This window comes from Canis lupus, chromosome 5 (genome assembly GCF_003254725.2).
Source record: "Canis lupus dingo isolate Sandy chromosome 5, ASM325472v2, whole genome shotgun sequence".
In the NCBI taxonomy this organism is placed as follows: Eukaryota; Metazoa; Chordata; class Mammalia; order Carnivora; family Canidae; genus Canis; species Canis lupus.
In genome coordinates this window covers 47,627,175-47,647,293 of record NC_064247.1, presented here as the reverse complement: position 1 = coordinate 47,647,293, position 20,119 = coordinate 47,627,175, and the positions used below count along the sequence as shown (strand labels likewise).

General features: G+C 33.0%; 2 protein-coding genes and 1 pseudogene across 7 annotated transcripts in view; 2 read left to right on the top strand and 1 right to left on the bottom strand.

Annotated features, from left to right (window-relative positions):
• DOCK7 (dedicator of cytokinesis 7) overlaps positions 1-20,119 on the bottom strand; it is a 219,365-nt gene that overhangs the window by 116,172 nt on the left and 83,074 nt on the right. The window lies entirely within an intron of this gene.
• Positions 3,960-11,568, top strand: ANGPTL3 (angiopoietin like 3). The gene is made up of 7 exons (XM_025427899.3): positions 3,960-4,515; positions 5,473-5,583; positions 8,239-8,350; positions 9,356-9,469; positions 10,074-10,169; positions 10,710-10,976; positions 11,348-11,568. The coding sequence occupies exons 1-7, from the start codon at positions 4,021-4,023 to the stop codon at positions 11,530-11,532; spliced, it is 1,380 nt and encodes a 459-aa protein (XP_025283684.1). The 5' UTR covers positions 3,960-4,020; the 3' UTR covers positions 11,533-11,568.
• Positions 16,056-19,079, top strand: LOC112647147 (60S ribosomal protein L6-like; annotated as a pseudogene).

The following is a 20,119-nucleotide window of genomic DNA, read 5'->3' as shown; positions in this document are numbered from 1 at the left end:
TTTATATTGATCACATGTTGAAATAATTTTTGATATACTGGATTAAATAAAATGTACTAATAAAATGAACTTCATTTGTTACAATTCTTACTTTTTGTTACATATATAACTCACACTATATTTCCATTGGACAGTTTCTGTTCTGGACAAAGAGAGGAAAGGGAAGCCAATATATGAATCTGGCATTATTCTTCACTTTAGTTAATATAAATATTTCTATTTATAAATGTGTCCTTCTCATGAAGTTACTTTCAGAATCTTTCTACCAAATATTAAAGACAAATGATCATATTGTTATTTTCTTTAAATATTTTATTTATTTATTCATGAGAGAGACAGAGGGAGAGAGAAGCAGAGACACAGGCAGAGGGAAAAGCAGGCTCTATGCAGGGAGCCCAATGTGGAACTTGATCCCAGGACTCCGGGAACAGGCCCTGATCCAAAGGCAGATGCTCAACTGCTGAGCCACCCAGGTGGCCCTAATGATCACATTTTTAAAAGGAAGAAATTAAAAAGAATCCTACATTCAAAAGGTCCCAATGTCTTGTGCTTTATTTGAAAGTTACATCTCTGGAAGATTGCACAACCTGAGGGAAGGCAAAGGACTTTGCTTTGCTTGAAACTTAAACAAGACTTCTAAATGTCCTAAAATTCTATGTAGCTAAAATATTTTGGATATTAGTTCTTAGAAACTAAGAACTAATCCCTAGATTAGGGCCCAATTTTTAGTTTCTTATTTTCTTTGGCACAAAAATTTTTAACTTTCATAACATTACTGGTTATATTTGATTAGGGTTCTATTTAAATAGGCACAAGTTCAAGCAAAGATTAGATTCCACCTCTGACGATGTATAGTCAAACAGGAGGCATTAAAAGGCAGATATAAAATCACTTACACCCTTACTGTATTCATTACATGCCATGTTGGTATTCTACAGCTCATGATCAGGCAATTTATTTATTTTAAGTATATGCAGTAACATGTCAAACTAATCTAAGAAAAAAAGTTATCCAGTTATTTCTACCTAGAGACAATATAATAAAAACCAAGAATATGTAACACTATTGCCTTTAATCTATCTGTTAGTGTCACACATAAGAAATCATATCAATTGTACAGAAAGTGTTAATATTTTAATACAGTAACCAAAATGGAAAGAAATTACTTAATAAGCCTGTCTTTGGTATTAGTGTTCAGTTACTTTTAGGCACTCGAAGGGGCAAATTCAAAACACTTTTCAAATTCCTTTCTCAAAAAGAACCTCCTATATCAAAACAGGTTAAACATTTACTAGATGCAAATTTTCTAGGTATAAAATTTGCATGTTATTATTTATCATTCTCTTTTTCATTCAATATATTTATATATTGAATGAAAACATATATGGCATTCTCAAACATATATGGCATTTTACTATATAAAGGACTATAAAGGATACAAATTAAAAATAGATACAGGTATTGCCCATAAACAGCTTATAGTGCAACAGAGAGAAGTTGGCCCATTTCAGTCTCCCCTCAACTAGAGGGTGGATGAAACATCAGGGTCAATAGTTTGAAGCCAGAAAAGTAGACAGTTTAGTTAAGAAAAGTTTCGAAATATGCCCTTCATGACCAATGACCACAACACTTTTCCTTTTAAAAATAAGGGAGAAAATTCAAATTTCTTCACTAGTTCTATATACTTTTTAACTTCTATAACATTTAACAGTTTTGAGGGTAAGATGAAAATGAAGAATAAGAATTTTTGTTGTTTTTCTTCTTTATTAGTGGAAGTATCTATATATTTTTATTTATTTGGATTCTTTATTTCTCTTACAAACAGAAATATTTATATGGTTCTGTATATAGGCACTTAAAATAGGCTAAACAAAAGATATAATTCCTTATACCTACCAAGGTCCAAGACACCAAAATGCAGAAAACCTGGATTTCATCAAAATTACACAACTTATATCATCTAAAATGAGATACAATATTTACCAATAAAATATTATAGTATGGGCATAAATGCATTGATTATTTCTAATTAACAAAAAGTAACTAAGAAATTATGATTATTTACTTTACACCAGTGTTCTGTGCTTTAAAAAATTTAATTCTTATCTTCATACAATCCTATAAAGTAGGTATTACCTTCACTTGACAGATGAGAAAACAGAGGTATGGAAAAACTAATTTGACCAAGAGTTACAGAGCTGAAGAATGGGACAGCCAGGATTCTAAGTCAGCCTACCTCTCTCCAGAATCCTACTCCTAACCACTATGGTATACTACCAACTGTAGCTATTAAATCCAAAAGCCCTTACCCTAAATCATCAAAGGAAAGGGTCTCTATTTTACGCCATGAGAAGGCATTTCTAAGAGCAAAAATTTGGAAATGGTTCATTTTATAAAGTTTTGTTTGACAGCTTACAATTTAAACTAAAATTCATTATGCTAAAGCTTTTCTCTTTGCAAAAAAAAAATATGAACTCTATTTAAATTTTTTTCAGATAGGCCTGATTACACACACACAAATGTTCAAAGGTCATTTATATGTGATATAATAACTAATTTTGAGTACTTCCTATTTGCCAGACACTGTTCTAAGTGCTCTACACATATCATTTCTTATAATTCCCATAATCCTATTAAGTATGTACTATAACTACCTCAACTTACAGATGAGAAGACTGAAAGTATGTGAAGGTAAGTAACTTCTCCAAAGCCAGACAGCTAGATGTGGTTCTTGGACAGAGTATGGGCTGTTATACAGATAACATTGATTCTGATTCCAAAGCCCACACTCTTAACAATTTTACTACATTAATTAATCAAGATAAGGCATTTTTAAAGGATTTTTCCTCAAAATGTTCTCAATGAGCACTCAAGGAGGATAATCAGGGACAGCTGAGTGGCTCATTCAGTTAAGCCTCAGACTCTTGTTTTCCACTTGGGTCATGATCTCAGGGTTGTGAGATCCAGGCTTGTGTGGGGCTCTGCACCGGGTGTGGAGCCTGCTTAAGATTTGATCTCCTTCTCCCTCTGCCCCTGCTATTCCATTGCACACGTGCATGCATACGCTCTCACTTAAAAAAAAAAAAGGATAATCAGCTATAATATAACTGAAGTATTTAGTATTTTTCCTTTTAACACTAAGTTAGAAGCACAGTAGAACATTTACATTTGAACATACTAGTAATTTGTTGGGTTTTGTTAAATGTGTATTACCAAACTGACAAAATTCAAAGAAACTTATAACAGGCAAATTGTTTCAGCCATTGGAAGTATATAATTCTGACATAATCTTAGAAGATCACCTAATCTATTGGTCTTTCAGTGGGTACATGGGAAAGAGGTTAGAACATAGACACAGACTCTATATTAACAGAGAAAGGGAGTGAAATGTCTTTAATGTATGAGATTTGTGATAATATACAAATATGGTTAGGAAAGATCATCTGAAGCAAAAAGACATACTAATAAATAATAAGGAATATATAATCATATGTTAGCTTATATAGAGTATCATGGGAATGCAGAATTGAGGGCCATTAATACCACTTGAAGAAGTGGTGGAAGGCTTCACAGAGAAACCATTTCTGGGAATAGGTTGCTCTTTCCAAATAACTAAAATACAATTTGGGAAAGCACTTAGTTCATTAATTTTCCTTAACCTTAATGTGAATTTGCCAATCAAAAGAGTTAAATTGTATATCTCTTTTTAAAATCATGAGAAATTAAAATAAGCTATTAAAAACAAGTAGTTCTCACAACTCTAAAACTGAAGTTTATAACATTGCAAAATACAGCAACAATTAGATATGACCCAGTAAGTTAATTGCTCATTTCTTTGATTTCATTTAGCATTGATCTAACTCAATGTAGAAGGTTACATTGGTACAAGTTTACACAGTTTAATAATTAACTATATTCACCTGCCAACCTTACTGTTCATGTGGCAAATAGTGGTATATATAGAGTTTAGAAGTCTGGCTCTGCTTACAGGAGAAAATTAGTTGAGTAATTAGGATAAAAATGTACACAATTAAGCTCTTTCTTTTTATCATTCCTTTAGTTATTTCTTCCAAAATTGACCGAGACTATTCATCATATGATTCTGTATCTCCAGAGCCAAAGTCAAGATTTGCTATGTTAGATGATGTAAAAATTTTAGCCAATGGTCTCCTTCAGTTAGGACATGGTCTCAAAGACTTTGTCCATAAGACTAAGGGACAAATTAATGACATATTTCAAAAACTCAACATATTTGATCAGTCTTTTTATGACTTATCACTGCAAACCAATGAAATCAAAGAAGAAGAGAAGGAACTTAGAAGAACTACATCCAAATTGCAAGTCAAGAATGAAGAAGTGAAGAATATGTCACTTGAACTCAACTCAAAAGTTGAAAGCCTTCTAGAAGAAAAAATTCTACTTCAACAAAAAGTGAGATATTTGGAGAAGCAATTAACCAGTTTAATTAAAAATCAACCTGAAATTCAGGAACACCCAGAAGTAACTTCACTTAAAGTAAGTAGAAATCAAAGAGGGTTCATGGTTCTGTTTTCAATGTGGATCTTTTTTTAAAAATATTTTAAGACATGCTACTTTATTAAATCTTTGAAATACTATACTTTTCTCAGGGGAAAAAAAAAGCCTCTAGGAAAGAAAATTTCCCATTCTAATTTCCAATTGTTTTTTTTTTGTTTTTTGTTTTTTTATTTATGATGGTCACAGAGAGAGAAAGAGAAAGAGGCAGAGACATAGGCAAAGGGAGAAGCAGGCTCCATGCACCGGGAGCCCAACGTGGGATTCGATCCCGGGTCTCCAGGATCGAGCCCTGGGCCAAAGGCAGGCGCCAAACCGCTGCGCCACCCAGGGATCCCTCAAATTGGTTTTTACGATTCCCTAACATTATATTTAAAAACAGCTTCACATTTGAGATGAAAATTACAAATCAATTAGTAAAATTTAGAACACTAAATTCTTACAGTATTGCAAATCACTGGAGGCAAGTAAAAAGTTAAAGGAATATAATTTGAAACCCTCCTCCCATGTTTAAAATGGATAAATGTTAAAAAAGAAAAATTAAAACTAAATGGATAAAAGTTTTAAAAAATAAAATTAAATGGATAAAAGTCTTAAAATTAAAATTAAAATAATTAAAATTAAATGGGAAAAGTAATATGTAAATGGTAAAGATTAATTCTTATTAAAATACTGTTGTTTTTTCCATTTAACTGAAGTACTTTGAAATTCAAGAAATCAGATTTTAGAGATGGTACATTTTAAAACATGAGGACAAAAGGATTTGAAAGGAGCATAAGTGAAAAAGGTTGCCAATATTTAGTTATCCAATCCACTATTAGTTTTAAAAGCTTAGATTGTAATAGTGTTATAAAAAATAAAAAAGTCTAATTTAACAAAAAAAAGAAAAAAGAAAAACAAAAGACAGAAACCTCTAACCACCCTACCATCTATGTACAGACTTTTGTAGAACAGCAAGATAATAGCATCAAAGACCTTCTCCAGACTGTGGAGGAACAATATAGACAATTAAACCAACAGCATAGTCAAATAAAAGAAATAGAAAACCAGGTAAGTCAATATTTAATATGTCTAATCTTTTCAATAAAATCTAATAGGTTTATGAAAATATTAGACCCTAAACTTGTTTTTAAAACTTATAGTTGGATAATGAGTAAACAGATCACATTGGCATGATTGTTATGACTGCAAACCCTGAAGCTAAAAAATACCTGGGTTTGAATCTGGGCTCTAAAACTTTTCTGTGACCTTAAATAAATTACTTAATCCCTCTGTCTCTCAGTTTCCTCACTTATTCTATGAAGAAAACAACAGAACCAAAATAATTTATTTTACTTTATTTTCCAAAATAATTTTTGTGAGAAAAAAAATTAACAGCATGTAAAGTGTATCTTCAATATGATTCTACCAAAAGTCAAAGTTAGGGGCACCTGGATGGCTCAGTCAGTTAAGCTCAGGTTGTGATCTAAGGGTCTTGGGATTGAGCCCCATATTGGGCTCCTTGCTCAGTGGAGAGTCTGTTTCTCCCATGGCCCCTACTGCTGCTCATGTTCCCCCCCACCTCTAATAAATAAATAAAATCTTAAAAAAAAAAAAAAACTTTAAAAAGTCAAAATTAGATCAAGTCTCTCTTTGTTCAAAACCATACAATGGTTTCCCATCTCACTTGCAGTGTCCATAAGACCCCAGATGACTCTTACCTCTCTGACTTCATCTCTACAACTCTAGTCATACTGGGGTAACTCTTCCAAGTTACTCAAATATATCAAACATGCTGTTGTCTCAGGACCTTTCCCCTGTTCCCTCTATCTTCCAGGATAATAATGCTCTTCTCCCTGGTATCTGCATGGCCCACTCTCATTTCCTTTAGATCTCTGTCAAATGTAAAATTCTCAGTGAAGCCTTACTAAGTCACTTAATCAAAAATTACAATCCCCAAACCTGTTACGTCCTTTTTTTTTTTTTTTTTTTAATTTTTATTTATTTATGATAGTCTCACAGAGAGAGAGGCAGAGACACAGGTAGAGGGAGAAGCAGGCTCCATGCACCGGGAGCCCGACGTGGGATTCGATCCCGGGTCTCCAGGATCGTGCCCTGGGCCAAAGGCAGGCGCCAAACCGCTGCGCCACCCAGGGATCCCTGTTACGTCCTTTATTACTCTTTTTCCCTTTACACTTATCTTTTTTTCACATAATATAAAATTTTAGTTATTTATTTTGTCTGTCCCTTCACTAGAACCGGGATTTTCTTCATTTTCATTGCTATTGGTCCAGAATATAAAATACTGTCTGCACACAGTAGGAATTCAATAAATATAAATTGAATTAATAAGGTTAATATCACATTCAACACAAAGAAGTCAATAAAAGCTTGCTATTATTAGTAGTATTAGAAACTGTGTGCCTGGTAATTAATGTCCAATACCCAATAGTAGAATTAATCTACAATGTAAACAGCTGGCTAGATGAGGGAGATACCTATTTAGAAAAAACTATATGTGAGAACCTAAAAATTTCAGAAATATTAAATTATTAATACTATGAAACAGCACTCCAGACCGTTCCAAAAACAATACAAATTTGGAGAAAGTTATTTAAAAAAATAGTTGCCAAGAATAATAAAACAATTTCCACTTAATAAACATATTATTATATGTTTAAGAAATTTTATGACTCATAATTTCAAGTTATTTTTGCTGTGAATCATAGTTTAGTAGGTTATTTTATTATTTTTGCTAATTATCCAAAAGGATTTTTTGCCAATTAATTTTTATTTCCATAATTCCCTCATTACATTATTTTTCTAAATTCATTTTTCTTACATCTTCTATTATGGTTAAATGAGCCTACTTACAAAAGCAAAATGTCACTACTATCAAATGATACACATCTTGTCTAATAATAAAATGTATGAAGTATTCAAAACAATGAATATCTGAGTTTGAAGAAGCCTTAGAGCATCTAATCCAATTTCCTCAAATTTCAAATAAGATTCCAAAACTCTGTAAGTTAAGTGCCTTTCATATTACATAGTTACTTAGGAGAAAAGGCTAATATCCAGTAAATGAACTCTGCAATAGATCCTTATGAATAAGGTCACAGGAAATGCCAACATTAAAAAACACTAGTAAGATATTATATAATCTGTTTTTCTCAGTCTGTTAATACAAAAGCTATCAGTCAATAAATTGCAAACCCAGCACACTTTCCATAAAAATAAACCATTATTGCAAAAACTAGCAATGAAATATTGAATGTATTGAAAGTAAGCAAATAAGCCTGCCAATTTAATACTTCTACAGGTAACATTTACATTCCAAAAACCTATTAAGAAAGCAGCTTTGTTCAAAGTATATGCTAGGTCTTTAAGGCAGGTCTGAGAATTAATCAATAAGGCCTACAACTGAGATTTAATTAAGCTTAAAATCTGCCTATAACAGCACAGAATACATATTCTATTCATATATCTAAACAGAACGTATTTAAAAATGCTAAGCAAAGTCTTTACCTTTGGTCTGGCTGGCTTTTTGACCAATTTCTGGTTTGTGCTTTGCTCTCTTTCTTTCTATAGTTTTTCCAAACTCATTAGTGTGCCTGATTATGAACTTAAAGACACATATAAGTTATACTTTTGATATCCTCCCTCAGATTCCCCTAATTGTAATTCTGCACCATTTTTAAAAGAAAACTTATATTCTTTCATCAGCTAAGAAATGTTATTCAAGAATCCACAGAAAATTCTCTTTCTTCTAAACCAAGAGCACCAAGAACTACCCCCTTTCTTCACTTGAATGAAACAAAAAATGTAGAACATAATGGTAAGTTAATTTGTTGTGTTTCGTTCTTGAAGGTATATTATCAAATTTTTCTACTATCTTAGACATTCCCGTTAAAAATTGCTATTCTTAGAGCCTGTTCTTAAACTAAGAGAGAGTAAAGAGACAAATCCACCAATACAACATGTCAACCTAAATTGGATCCTGGCAGGTTTTTTTATTTTTTATTTTTTCAGCCATATAAAACACATTCTTAAGACAATCAGGAAAATACAGATGTAGACTTGATTTTAGAGATGGTATTATTTTAAAATTTTTATATGTAATAATGGTTTTATACTCATGTATGAAAATAATATATTTATGAGATACAAGCTGAAATATTTAAGGAATTAAGGGTCATGATGTTTACAAATTACTTTCAAATAGCACAGAATATATTTGTGTACCTGTATATTTATGAAGCAAAATTGGCAAAAGATTAACAAGTGCTGAATACAGATGGAAAGACTATGAAGTTCTCTCCAATGTTTCTACTTTCCTGCTGAAAATTTTCATAAAAAAAAGAAACACAAAAATGAAAGAACAAAATCTCCATTCCCAACTGAACTTTAATAAAATGATGCTTTCAGAACACATTTACTTTGATGTAATTCATACACACACACAAAAGGTCTCTGTAAGTTTCCTTCGTGTATGTTCACTATATCCACATATATCTGTTGAAGTGCTATACACCAAGCACTATAATAATGTCTCATATGCGGTATTACATTTCCTATATCTCACAAAAATATGTCTAAAATTCTCATTTTGTCACTTTTCCTAAAAAGAAATCAGTTTAGTCATAACCATTTTAATACTGTTTGCATAATATACAATCTAATGTATCTGCTTCAGCATAAAGTACTTTCTTGGTAATACATTACTGAAAAAGGCTAAAGGCTACATTCAACACAATTCCATAAAATGTCAAGTAAAAGCTCAAGCTCTAAAGATACCATTCTTATTACTGTATCTCATGTAATAACACTTTCTTGATTCTAGACATTCCTGCTAATTGTACCACCATATATAACAGAGGCGAACATACAAGTGGCATCTATTCCATTAGACCCAGCAACTCTCAAGTTTTTAATGTCTACTGTGATGTTAAATCAGGTAAAACCAGCCTGAAGAGCTCAGGTTATTCACTGCCTATTAGTAAGACTAAATCCTATTATCTTTGTTCTGAATACATATAAAATGAAATATAAGTAACATAAGTAGTTATAAGTGGCTTATAGTACTTCTATTTATTTTTGTATTTACCAATGCATGTATTCAATATTCTCCATCTTTTTCCAGAATATAAACTGAAATTACTATTATTAATAAGTTTATTAAGATAGATTCATTAGTTGCCCTTTAATTAATTTCTTGAGACCATAATAAATAATAAAATGGTATTACCATAACAATATTAATAGCTATATTACATAGCCACCAGTTAAAATCAAAACAAGAAAACAATATTTTGGGCCACCTAAGAGGCTCAGTCGGTTAAAAGTCTGCCTTTGGATCAGGTCATGATCCCAGAGTCCTGGGATAGAGCCCCACATTAAGCCCCATGTTGGGCTCCTTGCTCAGTGGAGAGTCTCTTTCTCCCTCTGCTTGGGTGCACATGCTCTCTCTCTCAAATAAATAAAATTAAAAAACAAAAAAGAAAACCATATTTTGTCACACCAATCTACTTAAAATACACAATTTTGTTCATGATATACAGGTAGCTCATGGACATTAATTCAACACCGAATAGATGGATCACAAAACTTCAATGAAACTTGGGAAAACTACAGATATGGTTTTGGGAGGCTTGACGGTAAGGTGACTTCATTCATTCATTCATTCATTCATTCACTTGTGAACTTAAAAGTATTTACTAGGAATCTATTTCGAATTGGGCATTAGGAATGCAACAATGAATGAATAATAGTCCCGGCCTTCATAGGACTTACTGACAAATAATTACATATCTGTTAGTAATTTACACTTATTACAAGCCATCTATTTGAATTATACTTATCACAATTTCATGTCATGTCATGTCCATTCTTAAGCATGTGTATCACAATTTAATTTAATGGCTTCTAATTATAATTATAATCATTAAAGACAATTATGACTAAAAGCTCTGCTAAGTGGTAAGTACTATGAATGAACTATGAAGAAAACCATCCTTAACACCACTTTCTTTTATAACATTTTAGATACTAATTACTTGGAAGGTAGAAGGAACAAAGAAACTGAGATGTACAGTATTAATAAATGTTTAAATCTTAATTGTTTAAGTATTATAAGTGTACACTGTAGAAAATGTGATTTAAAATTAACAACCCACAGATTTTTATTTTCTTTTCAGGAGAATTTTGGTTGGGTCTAGAGAAGATATATTCCATAGTAAAGCAATCTAATTACATTTTGCGAATTGAACTAGAAGACTGGAATGACAACAAGCATTATATTGAATATTTCTTTCACTTGGGAAATCATGAGACCAACTATACATTACACCTTGTTGAAATTACTGGCAATATTCTCAATGCACTCCCAGAACACAAAGATTTGGTGTTTTCTACTTGGGATCACAAGGCAAAAGGACATGTCAACTGTCCAGAAAGTTATTCAGGTATCCTTTTCCTAACATCAGTACTTCATTTTCATATTTACAAAATACCTTCCCAAACTATTAGCTAAGCTATACAGTATCAACTCTTTAAAAACTGAATCCCAAATAAGCATTTTCTCTGTAGGTAAAAATCTCTTAATATAACTATTAATTTCATTCTAGTTCAACTAGGTATTTTACCTATAACTTTCTCAGATATTTTATTTTGGGTGATATACAGAGGACTTATACAGATTATTCAAAAATGGGATACATGCAAATGCATACAATACTGTCATATTTGTAAGAAGTGAAGATGTACTCATTGGGAAATATAATAACAGTAACTACATGAGTCTGTATTCATTAAATTCCATATCTATCTTCTTTAGGAGGCTGGTGGTGGCACAATGTTTGTGGGGAAAACAACCTAAATGGTAAATATAACAAGCAAAGAGCCAAAACTAAGCCAGAGAGAAGAAGAGGATTATACTGGAAGTCTCAAAATGGAAGGTTATACTCTATCAAATCAACGAAAATGTTGATCCATCCAATAGATTCAGAAAGCTCTGAATGAGCTGAAACAAATTAAAAAACCAACAAATTAAACTCATTTGAAGTTACTGTGGTTTAATATTCTGGTATTAAATTCCTAATAGAAGATTTTAGAAATAGATTCTTTATTTTAAAGTCACTATCAATTTAAAAAGTAAGCATATTGAAAAATTACCTCAAAGAACACCAGTTATCTTTCCCAAGCAAAATTCTTCTGATATCATTTACTCAAATATTTTGTCATGTGAGAATCAATTTTATGAAGTCACGATCTAAACTTTACCCAATGGGTGAATTTTTAAGTCTATTTTTTTTTTAATAAAAAACTTCTAAGGATGTTTAAAGAGTCATCATGTAGGCTAATTTTACAACTTCCTCAGTTTAAAAAATTAATTTTCTTGCTAAAATTCTGAATTTAAATAAACATAAAAGACTGTTAATTGTATAGTTTTTAAATGCTGTAATATTATTAATTTCAAAATTAAAATTCAGTCATTTCAGAGTACATATGAAAATCTGTAATACTAATTTTAAAATTGATGCTTCATTTTGCTACCAAATAACCTGAAATAAATATCTGGTATGCTTCATTTATGAAGTCAAATGAAGCAGGATAAAACACTGCACTGAAATAGGTTAACTGTCTTAAATGCAGTAGATCATGATTACTAGGTCATATTGACTTTATATCAAGAATCACTGTATCAACATATTTGTTAACTTATCTATATACTGTATACATTTTATATATTTTAACACTAAATACTGTGAAAACGATTTTAAAGGGATCTTGTCAGAATATAATAAGAATGAATGTATTTGTGGGTCAACTTAAAATTTAATAATTTATTCCCCCGGACATGGTAGAGTCTAATACTTATGTGTAGGTTATCAAAAGGAAAAATCATAACAAGTTACTTAATGTTTAAATAGCCGGACAGATGTGTATGTACATTTTCAAATTCAATAAAGATTTCAGTCCCTAAAACTACAGAAATTTAAGTTCTTATAGTTTTTTAGTGACATGTAATAGAATTATGATTATGTTATTTCTAAGTTAAATAATTTAAATTCTAATCCTCAAGGATTACTAGATGCAAATCTTTTGACCATAGTACCATTTGTCCGTATTTATTTTTGGAAAATAAGTTTGGGATGCCTGGGTGGCTCAGTGGTTGAAGATTTCCCTTCAGCTCAAGTAGTGATTCCAGGGACCTGGGATTGAGTCCTATATCATGCTCCTTGCAGGGAGCCTGCTTCTCCCTCTGCCTGTGTCTCTGCCTCTCTCTCTGTCTCTCTCATGAAAATAAATAAAATATTTTAAAAAATAAATATGAATAAATAAATAAAATTTAAATGAATAAATAAAATTTAAAAGGGGGGGGGATCCCTGGATGGCTCAGTGGTTTAGCGCCTGCCTTGGCCCAGGGTGTGATCCTGGGGTCCCGGGATCCAGTCCTGCATCAGGCTCCCTGCATGGAGCCTGCTTCTCCCTCTGCCTGTGTCTCTCATGAATAAATAAATAAAATTAAATAAATAAATAAACAAACAACCAGGTAAAAATAAAATGTTGAATTAAATTTAGATTTTAAAGAATATAGCGCCCAAGTTATATAGTGATTCACCCTACTCAAAAAATATTCAGCATTATGTATTTTAAATTACTCAATGTCATATTTTTTACGTATATGACATGTAAATATGTACGATATATATATATGTATCCTACATAAATATTTTGTTCCAATAAAGTACAAAAGAATAAGTTTTAGCTTTTAAGATCACAGCCAAACTGTCAAAATTGACCTTTTTTTTTTCAAAATTGACTTTTTATTTTTTTTTTTTCAAAATTGACTTTTTAAAACCAGAATGCCAAAATGACTTTTTTCCCAAAAAACCTGGAAGCTCTCGAATACAAAATATGCTTTATTTAATACTAATTGCTTCTTCCATTTGTTCTCTAATTTTTTAGAATTCTTACACAATATGCTTCACTTTGTTCCTTTTAGGAATACTTAGTTTTTTCTGTATAAATTATGCTCAGAGTGAGAGATAATTCTGGTATAGAAAGCATTTTTTTATGATTCACAAATTGTGTCCTTCTGTCCTCACTACTTTGCCAAGTATTCTATTTACACCACCAACTCACAATTGTCTAATCTAATGGCCTTTCCTCAGTCCACATATTCTTGGATCTCTCTACTAACTTGTTACTAAATAATATTCTTTCAAATTTGACTTTCATTTTGCTCCCACAGTATTACCATACTCTCCAAGAATTATCCCTAACCTGAATCCATTTTTATAGCCCTATTCCCTCCTAGTATATGACATATTTGGGCCAATGCACAATCTTCAAAAATCTCTTCCACTCTTATCCTCAGAAATTCTATCTATTCTCATGGGCTTGTCTATGTTCCACGAGTAAAATTCCCAAATTACATATATTATTCCCAGATCTCTCTCCAGTTCTCCTTTTTATACTGCCTATCTGCCATTCTTCCTTTTGATATCCTATAGTTTCCTCAAATTCAACATATCCAATAAATTCATCAAAGACTTACCACCTCTGCTGATCCTTCCTCTCTACCCCATCACACTCCTCCTTATCTCTGTACATCCATTAATGGCACCACCATGCTTCCCGTCATCCAAGTTAAAAAAGCTGGAAGACATCTCTGCCTTTTTACCTAACTTTGTAAACCACCTCTCCTATATCAGCCACTAAACTGAATACAAATCTTCCTTTGAAAAGTCTGTTAATATGATATGCTTTCTTCCCATTTCTACTGTTTAGAGCCTACCGAGGCCTGCTTTTAACCTGAATTTTAAACTGTTTAAATAGTCTCCTGCCTGGCCTCCTAAATTTGTCTGTCTTCCTTCAATTTTCCTAAAACAAATTAATAATGGCTACATACTACTTTGACCTGTGTCATTCAAATTTATCTATTAAAAGAGTGTAACAGCTTGAGAATACTGAAAACATACCCTTACAATTCTAAAGTTATAAGATGAAATGGCTTTATATAAGCATATGCTTCTTTTAGAATCTTATTAGGGTTTTATCTTAAATCTCATAATTTATCTTAAAATTGTATGTGAATTGTGTTTTTTATTCTATAAATCTTCATGTAAAAACAGTTATTTCCTCCCTAAATCATCTAAAAAGTACTATTCCTGGAAGATATGTTATATTTATCTTGTGGACCTGTATATCTTATATAGCAAAAATGTGTACCCCAATTTGAAGGGCATGAGCCTATAGAACAAAATCCAAATCTCTTCCAGATATTCAAGGATTTCTATAATCTAGTCCCAGATTACCTCTTTAACGATTTCTTGCCCAACACAAACCATTAGCTCTTATCAAAACTATCTACTTTTAAACATCCCCTATATACTTTCCTAATGCCATTCCATTTGTCTAGAATGCCTCTATATACCTTTCTGCTTGGCTAAGTCCTATTTATACTTCAAGATACAGATAATCTCACTTCCTCTACAAATATCCTAGTAAATGAGGGCTCTTCCCTCTAAAACCTTGTAGCATTACTGCCTGTACCCCTCAAAACTGGTAGGTGAAGAAAAAACAGTAAAGCACATATAGTAAATCATTAATAGAAATAAAACTACTATGGATGCCTGGATGGCTCAGCAGTTAAGCATCTGCCTTCGTCTCAGGACCTGATTCTGGACTCCTGGGATTGAGTCCCATATCGGGCTCCCTGCATGGAGCCTGCTTCTCTCTCTGCCTATGTCTCTGCCTGTCTCTCTCTGTCTCTCATGAATAAATAAATAAAACCTTAAAAAAAAAAAAAACTACTAGAAATAAAAACTACAAGGGTATCAAAAAGATAGTCTATCTACTTGATTTTAGTAAATCACTACCAAATTTCTATACCAGTAGTTCAATCTGAACCAGTGTGAATTCTACTGAGAGCAAACAGACATCTCTTATTTTGGTGTTACCTATTTTTGTATAATCTGTTTATTCTCTGTTACTCTATTATCAGCATGTTCTTTTTTTATAATCAGCATGTTCTCATGCTTCTATCTTTTCTTCCTAATAGTATAATTCCTAAAAATCAATGAGCTCATTCATTAATCAAAAATATGGCATTAACCAGTATATTGAGTTCCTACTATTTGCCTGCTTTATAAAACCTATTTAGAGGGCAGCCCCGTTGGCGCAGCGGTTTAGCGCCGCCTGCAGCCCAGGGCGTGATCTGGAGACCCTGGATCGAGTCCTATGTCAGGCTCTCTGCATGGAGCCTGCTTCTCCCTCTGCCTTTGTCTCTGCCTCTCTCTCTCTCTGCATCTCTATGAATAAATAAATAAAATCTTTTAAAAAAAATTTTAAAAAATAAAAATAAAATAAAATATTTAAAAAAAACTATTTAGAATGTGTATTGCTATATATTTCACTTTCTACTATAGGATAATCAAATTTCCTTGTGATTTTTCTAATCACTAACAACTGTAGCACTGTGTTTATTATGTCCTGCAAAGTGATCATCCAACACTATTTTGAAAATTAAAAACAAAATGACCAACGGTTGGTCCTCTTATCAAAGTCCAAAGTTTTCTCATGGCAAATCAACTAGGACAAAATTACTCAATTGGTTTGAAATGTTGAGTTCAAGGTCATGAAAGGAGGATTAACATTTCCCACAGAATGTCTTTATAAAATCAGGTTTCAGAGATATTTTAGAAACTATAAAATCAAGGATGCTATCTCAAACATAAAAACTTTTTCTAAATTTATTTCTTTAACCCTGGGAACAACCATATGTCTAACAAAATGATTAGGTCTATCTGAAAGAGCAATAATCTACAACCTTAAAGAGGTAAGGCTGTAACTATTTATCTTCAAATATTGAGCAACTAAGCCTTAGTCCCACATCCCATATATGGGAATAGTGATAATCCTGCCAAATACATATCATAGAGTACTCAAGTAAGATAGGGCATTTGAATGATTTTCTGAACTATAAAATTCTAAGCAAGTGTATATATTTGCAAAAATTAGATCTTGGATATCACTCCACATTGCTTTAAGTAAGTAATCTGTACAAATTTTCCCTAACTGAAGATACTCTAATTCTCAGAATAAGAGAACAAAACTGCTCTCCTCATATTCTGCTATTGTTCCTGAAACTTGACTTCTTCCCTCAGAGTCTGAGATAACACTCCTCACATTGAAATGCAAGCACCTACCTAAAAACTCAGGAGTGTGGTTATGTTAAAATGTTAGCAAACAAAGTTCTCAACTCAAAAACTTTTGTAGTTAGGGGCACCTGGTGGCTCAGTCATTTAGGCATCTGCCTTTGGCCTCAGGTCATGATCCCATGGTCCTGGGATGGAGACCCACATTGAGCCTCACACATCAGGCTCTGTGCTCAACAGGGAGTCTGCTTCTCCCTTTCCCTCTGCCTGCCACTTCCCCTACTTGTGCTCTCTCTCTCTCTGTCAAATAAATAAATAAACTCTAAAAAAAAAAAAATGTTTGTCGTTAAAATATAACTAGGATCAATTAAGGTAGAATAAAAGCTACTATGATATATCTAGGGCAAAACTGGAATGGCAAAGTATACAGCAATAACTCCAGACATTCATGAAAACTAAAAATAAATACAAAAACTAATACTCTCTAAAGCAGGGGGCTATAAACTTGAAGGGGAAGAAAAATGCCCCTTAATTTTCACTAAAATTTTCACTTCCTTATATTTTGTTTTTTTTTTTTAAGATTTTGTTTATTTATTCATAGAGACACAGAGAGAGAGAGAGAGAGAGAGAGAGAGAGGCAGAGACACAGGCTCCATACAGGAAGCCTGACATGGGACTTGATCCCAGGTCTCCAGGATCACACCCCAGGCTGCAGGCAGCGCTAAACCGCTGTGCCACTGGGGCTGCCCACTTCCTTATATTTTGAATGTAGGAAACTAACCATAGCAGTATTAGTAATACAGGAGAATCTGTCATTAATAGAAATCATACATACTTTTGCATCACAACTATTGCAGATATCTCAGAATATTGTCACATGCTTCTTACTGCTTAGAAAATATGGCAACTTTTACACCTGTGGCTAGATATTATTTAATTCATTAATAAAGAAACATGTAACTTTAATATCTTGATAATTATAATTTAATATAATTGATTTCCTTTGTTAGCCTATGTATTTTATTTTATGCATGTAAAAACATTATTCCAAAAAAGAGAACATAGGATTCACAAGACTATAAGGGTACTATGACAAAAAAATTTTAAGAACCCCAATTCCAAAGCACGATCTACCATAATACGATAACCTCTTTCAAGAATCACGAATTATATGGGTCATAATATAAACAATATACATTTACTTTTGTCTGGCCAATTTGTTTCTAGAAACAAAAGTTCAGGGGAAAAATTCAATCAGCACATAATAAGCTTATTAAACTACTCAAAAGAAAAACATAGTGAAGGATTGACAGGTGAAATGATATAATTACTTGGCTTTGTTTTAAAGTACTACAGGAAAAAATAAATAAATAAATAAAGTACTACAGGAAAAAAAAAGGAACAGGTAATAGATGAAACAGTAGAGAGGGGCAACCGAGTTCTCTTTTCCATCTTGCAAGATAGCGGTGAGAAGAAAAAGGTGAGAAGCCGATACTAAGAAGAAACCTGAAGCCAAGAAGGTGATGCTGGTGGCAAGGCAAAGGGTAACCTCAAGGCTAAAACGCCAAAGAAGGGGAAGCCCCAAGGCAGCCAAAACCCTTCCTAGTCAAAGGAATTGGCAGATATTCCCAATGGGCTATGTATTCCAGGAAGGCCATGTACAAGAGGAAGTATTCAGCAGCTAAATCCAGGGTTGAAAAGAAAAAGAAGAAGGTTCTTGCTACTGCTATAAAACCAGTTGGTGATGACAAGAATGGTGGTACCTGAGTGGTTAAACTTTACAAAATGCCTAGGTATTATCCTACTGAAAATGAGCCTCAAAAGCTGTTGAGCCATGGCAAAAAGCTTTCAGTCAGCATGTGAGAAAGCTGCGAGCTAGCATCATTCCTGGGACCACTTTGATCATCCTCACTGGGTGCCACAGAGGCAAGAGGGTGGTTTTCCTGAAGCAACTGAGCAGTGGCTTGCTACTTGACTGGACCTCTGGCCCTCAACCAAGTTCCTCCGAGTAGAACACACCAGAAATTTGTCATTGCCACTTTTACCAAAATTGGTATCAGCAGTGTGAAAATCCCCAAACATCTCACTGACATTTATCTCAAGAAGCAGCAGCTGCATAAATGAAGACACCAGGAAGGGGAGATCTTTGACATAGAGAAGGAGAAATATGAGATTACAGAGCAGCGCAAGGTTGATCAGAAAGCTATGGGTTCGCAAATTTTGCCAAAACTCAAAGCTGTTCCTCAGCTTCAGGGCTACCTCTGCTCTGGGTTTTCTCTCACAAATGGAGTTTACCCTCACAAATTGGTGTTCTAAATTTCTTACAAAGAATCTAATTAAAAAAAAAAAAGAATCTAATTAAACTGATCCACTAAAAAAAAAAAAAAAAAATAGGGGCACCTGGCTGGCTCAGTTAGTGGAATATGCAACTCTTAAACTCGGTTATGAGTTCAAGTCCCACAATGGCATAGAAATTACTTAATAATAAAACAATTTACGTTAACTAACTAGAATTTTTTTTAAAAAACTTGAAAAGGAAAGAAAGAATGACAGTGGAGGATAAATGTACTGTTCTATCTACTTTTGTATATGTTTGTAATTTCCCATTATAAAAAGTTTAAGACTACATTTAGATTAGTAAACCTACAAGTTTACTAAGGATTATTAAGAGATGTGTGAGGCATAGTCCTAACTGCTAACCAAGGTCCAGATCAAAACAAATGTCATCTTTTCATTTTGTTTCTTAACTGTTACAGGTCTAAACCACTGCATTCATTCTTTGCTTAGTAACAGTATTTGCTAGATAATATCTTTCTAAAAATTGGAAGAAAAACAAAGATATGAAAGTTCAGGGGCACCTGGGTGGCTCAGTTGATGAACCGCCTGCCTTTGGCTCAGGTCACGATCCCAGAGTCCTGGACTCGAGCCCTGCATGGGATTCCTAGTTCAGCAGAGAGCCTGCTTCTCCCTCTCCCTCTGCCCCTCCCTGTGCTCGCTCTCTCTCATTCTCGCTCACAGTGTCTCTCTCAAATAAATAAAATCTTTAAAATTAAAAAAGAAAGTTCAGAGGTGGCTACAACTAAAGCTACTTTGGGAAAGAAGCCAGCTATAACAATCTCACTAAGAATAGCATGATGTGTGACATAGTTCTTAGAAACTAAACAGACAGCATTTACTCAATTAGATATACTTTGATCTTTATAACTCAAATGCAACAGTGAAGACAAGTACAAATGTGAGACATGAGTAATATTACACACAAACCAGTATCTAACTTTCAGATGGTTTCAGATACTCAATTAAAAAAAAAAATTCTTCCCCACTGGTATTATTTGGTTATCTTAATATAACAATTGCACTAGTTGGGTCGCTTTGATGCCTCAGCCGTTTAAGTGTCTGCCTTCGGCTCAGGTCATGATCCCAGGGTTCTGACACTGAGCCCC

Bases quoted from the DNA above. Each gene is read 5' to 3' on its own strand.
- ANGPTL3 (XM_025427899.3), top strand. From the start codon at position 4,021: ATGTACACAATTAAGCTCTTTCTTTTTATCATTCCTTTAGTTATTTCT. The intron at 5,584-8,238 runs GTAAGTCAATAT...TTCTTTCATCAG, and splicing joins TAAAAGAAATAGAAAACCAG to CTAAGAAATGTTATTCAAGA. The intron at 8,351-9,355 runs GTAAGTTAATTT...TCTTGATTCTAG, and splicing joins AAAAAATGTAGAACATAATG to ACATTCCTGCTAATTGTACC.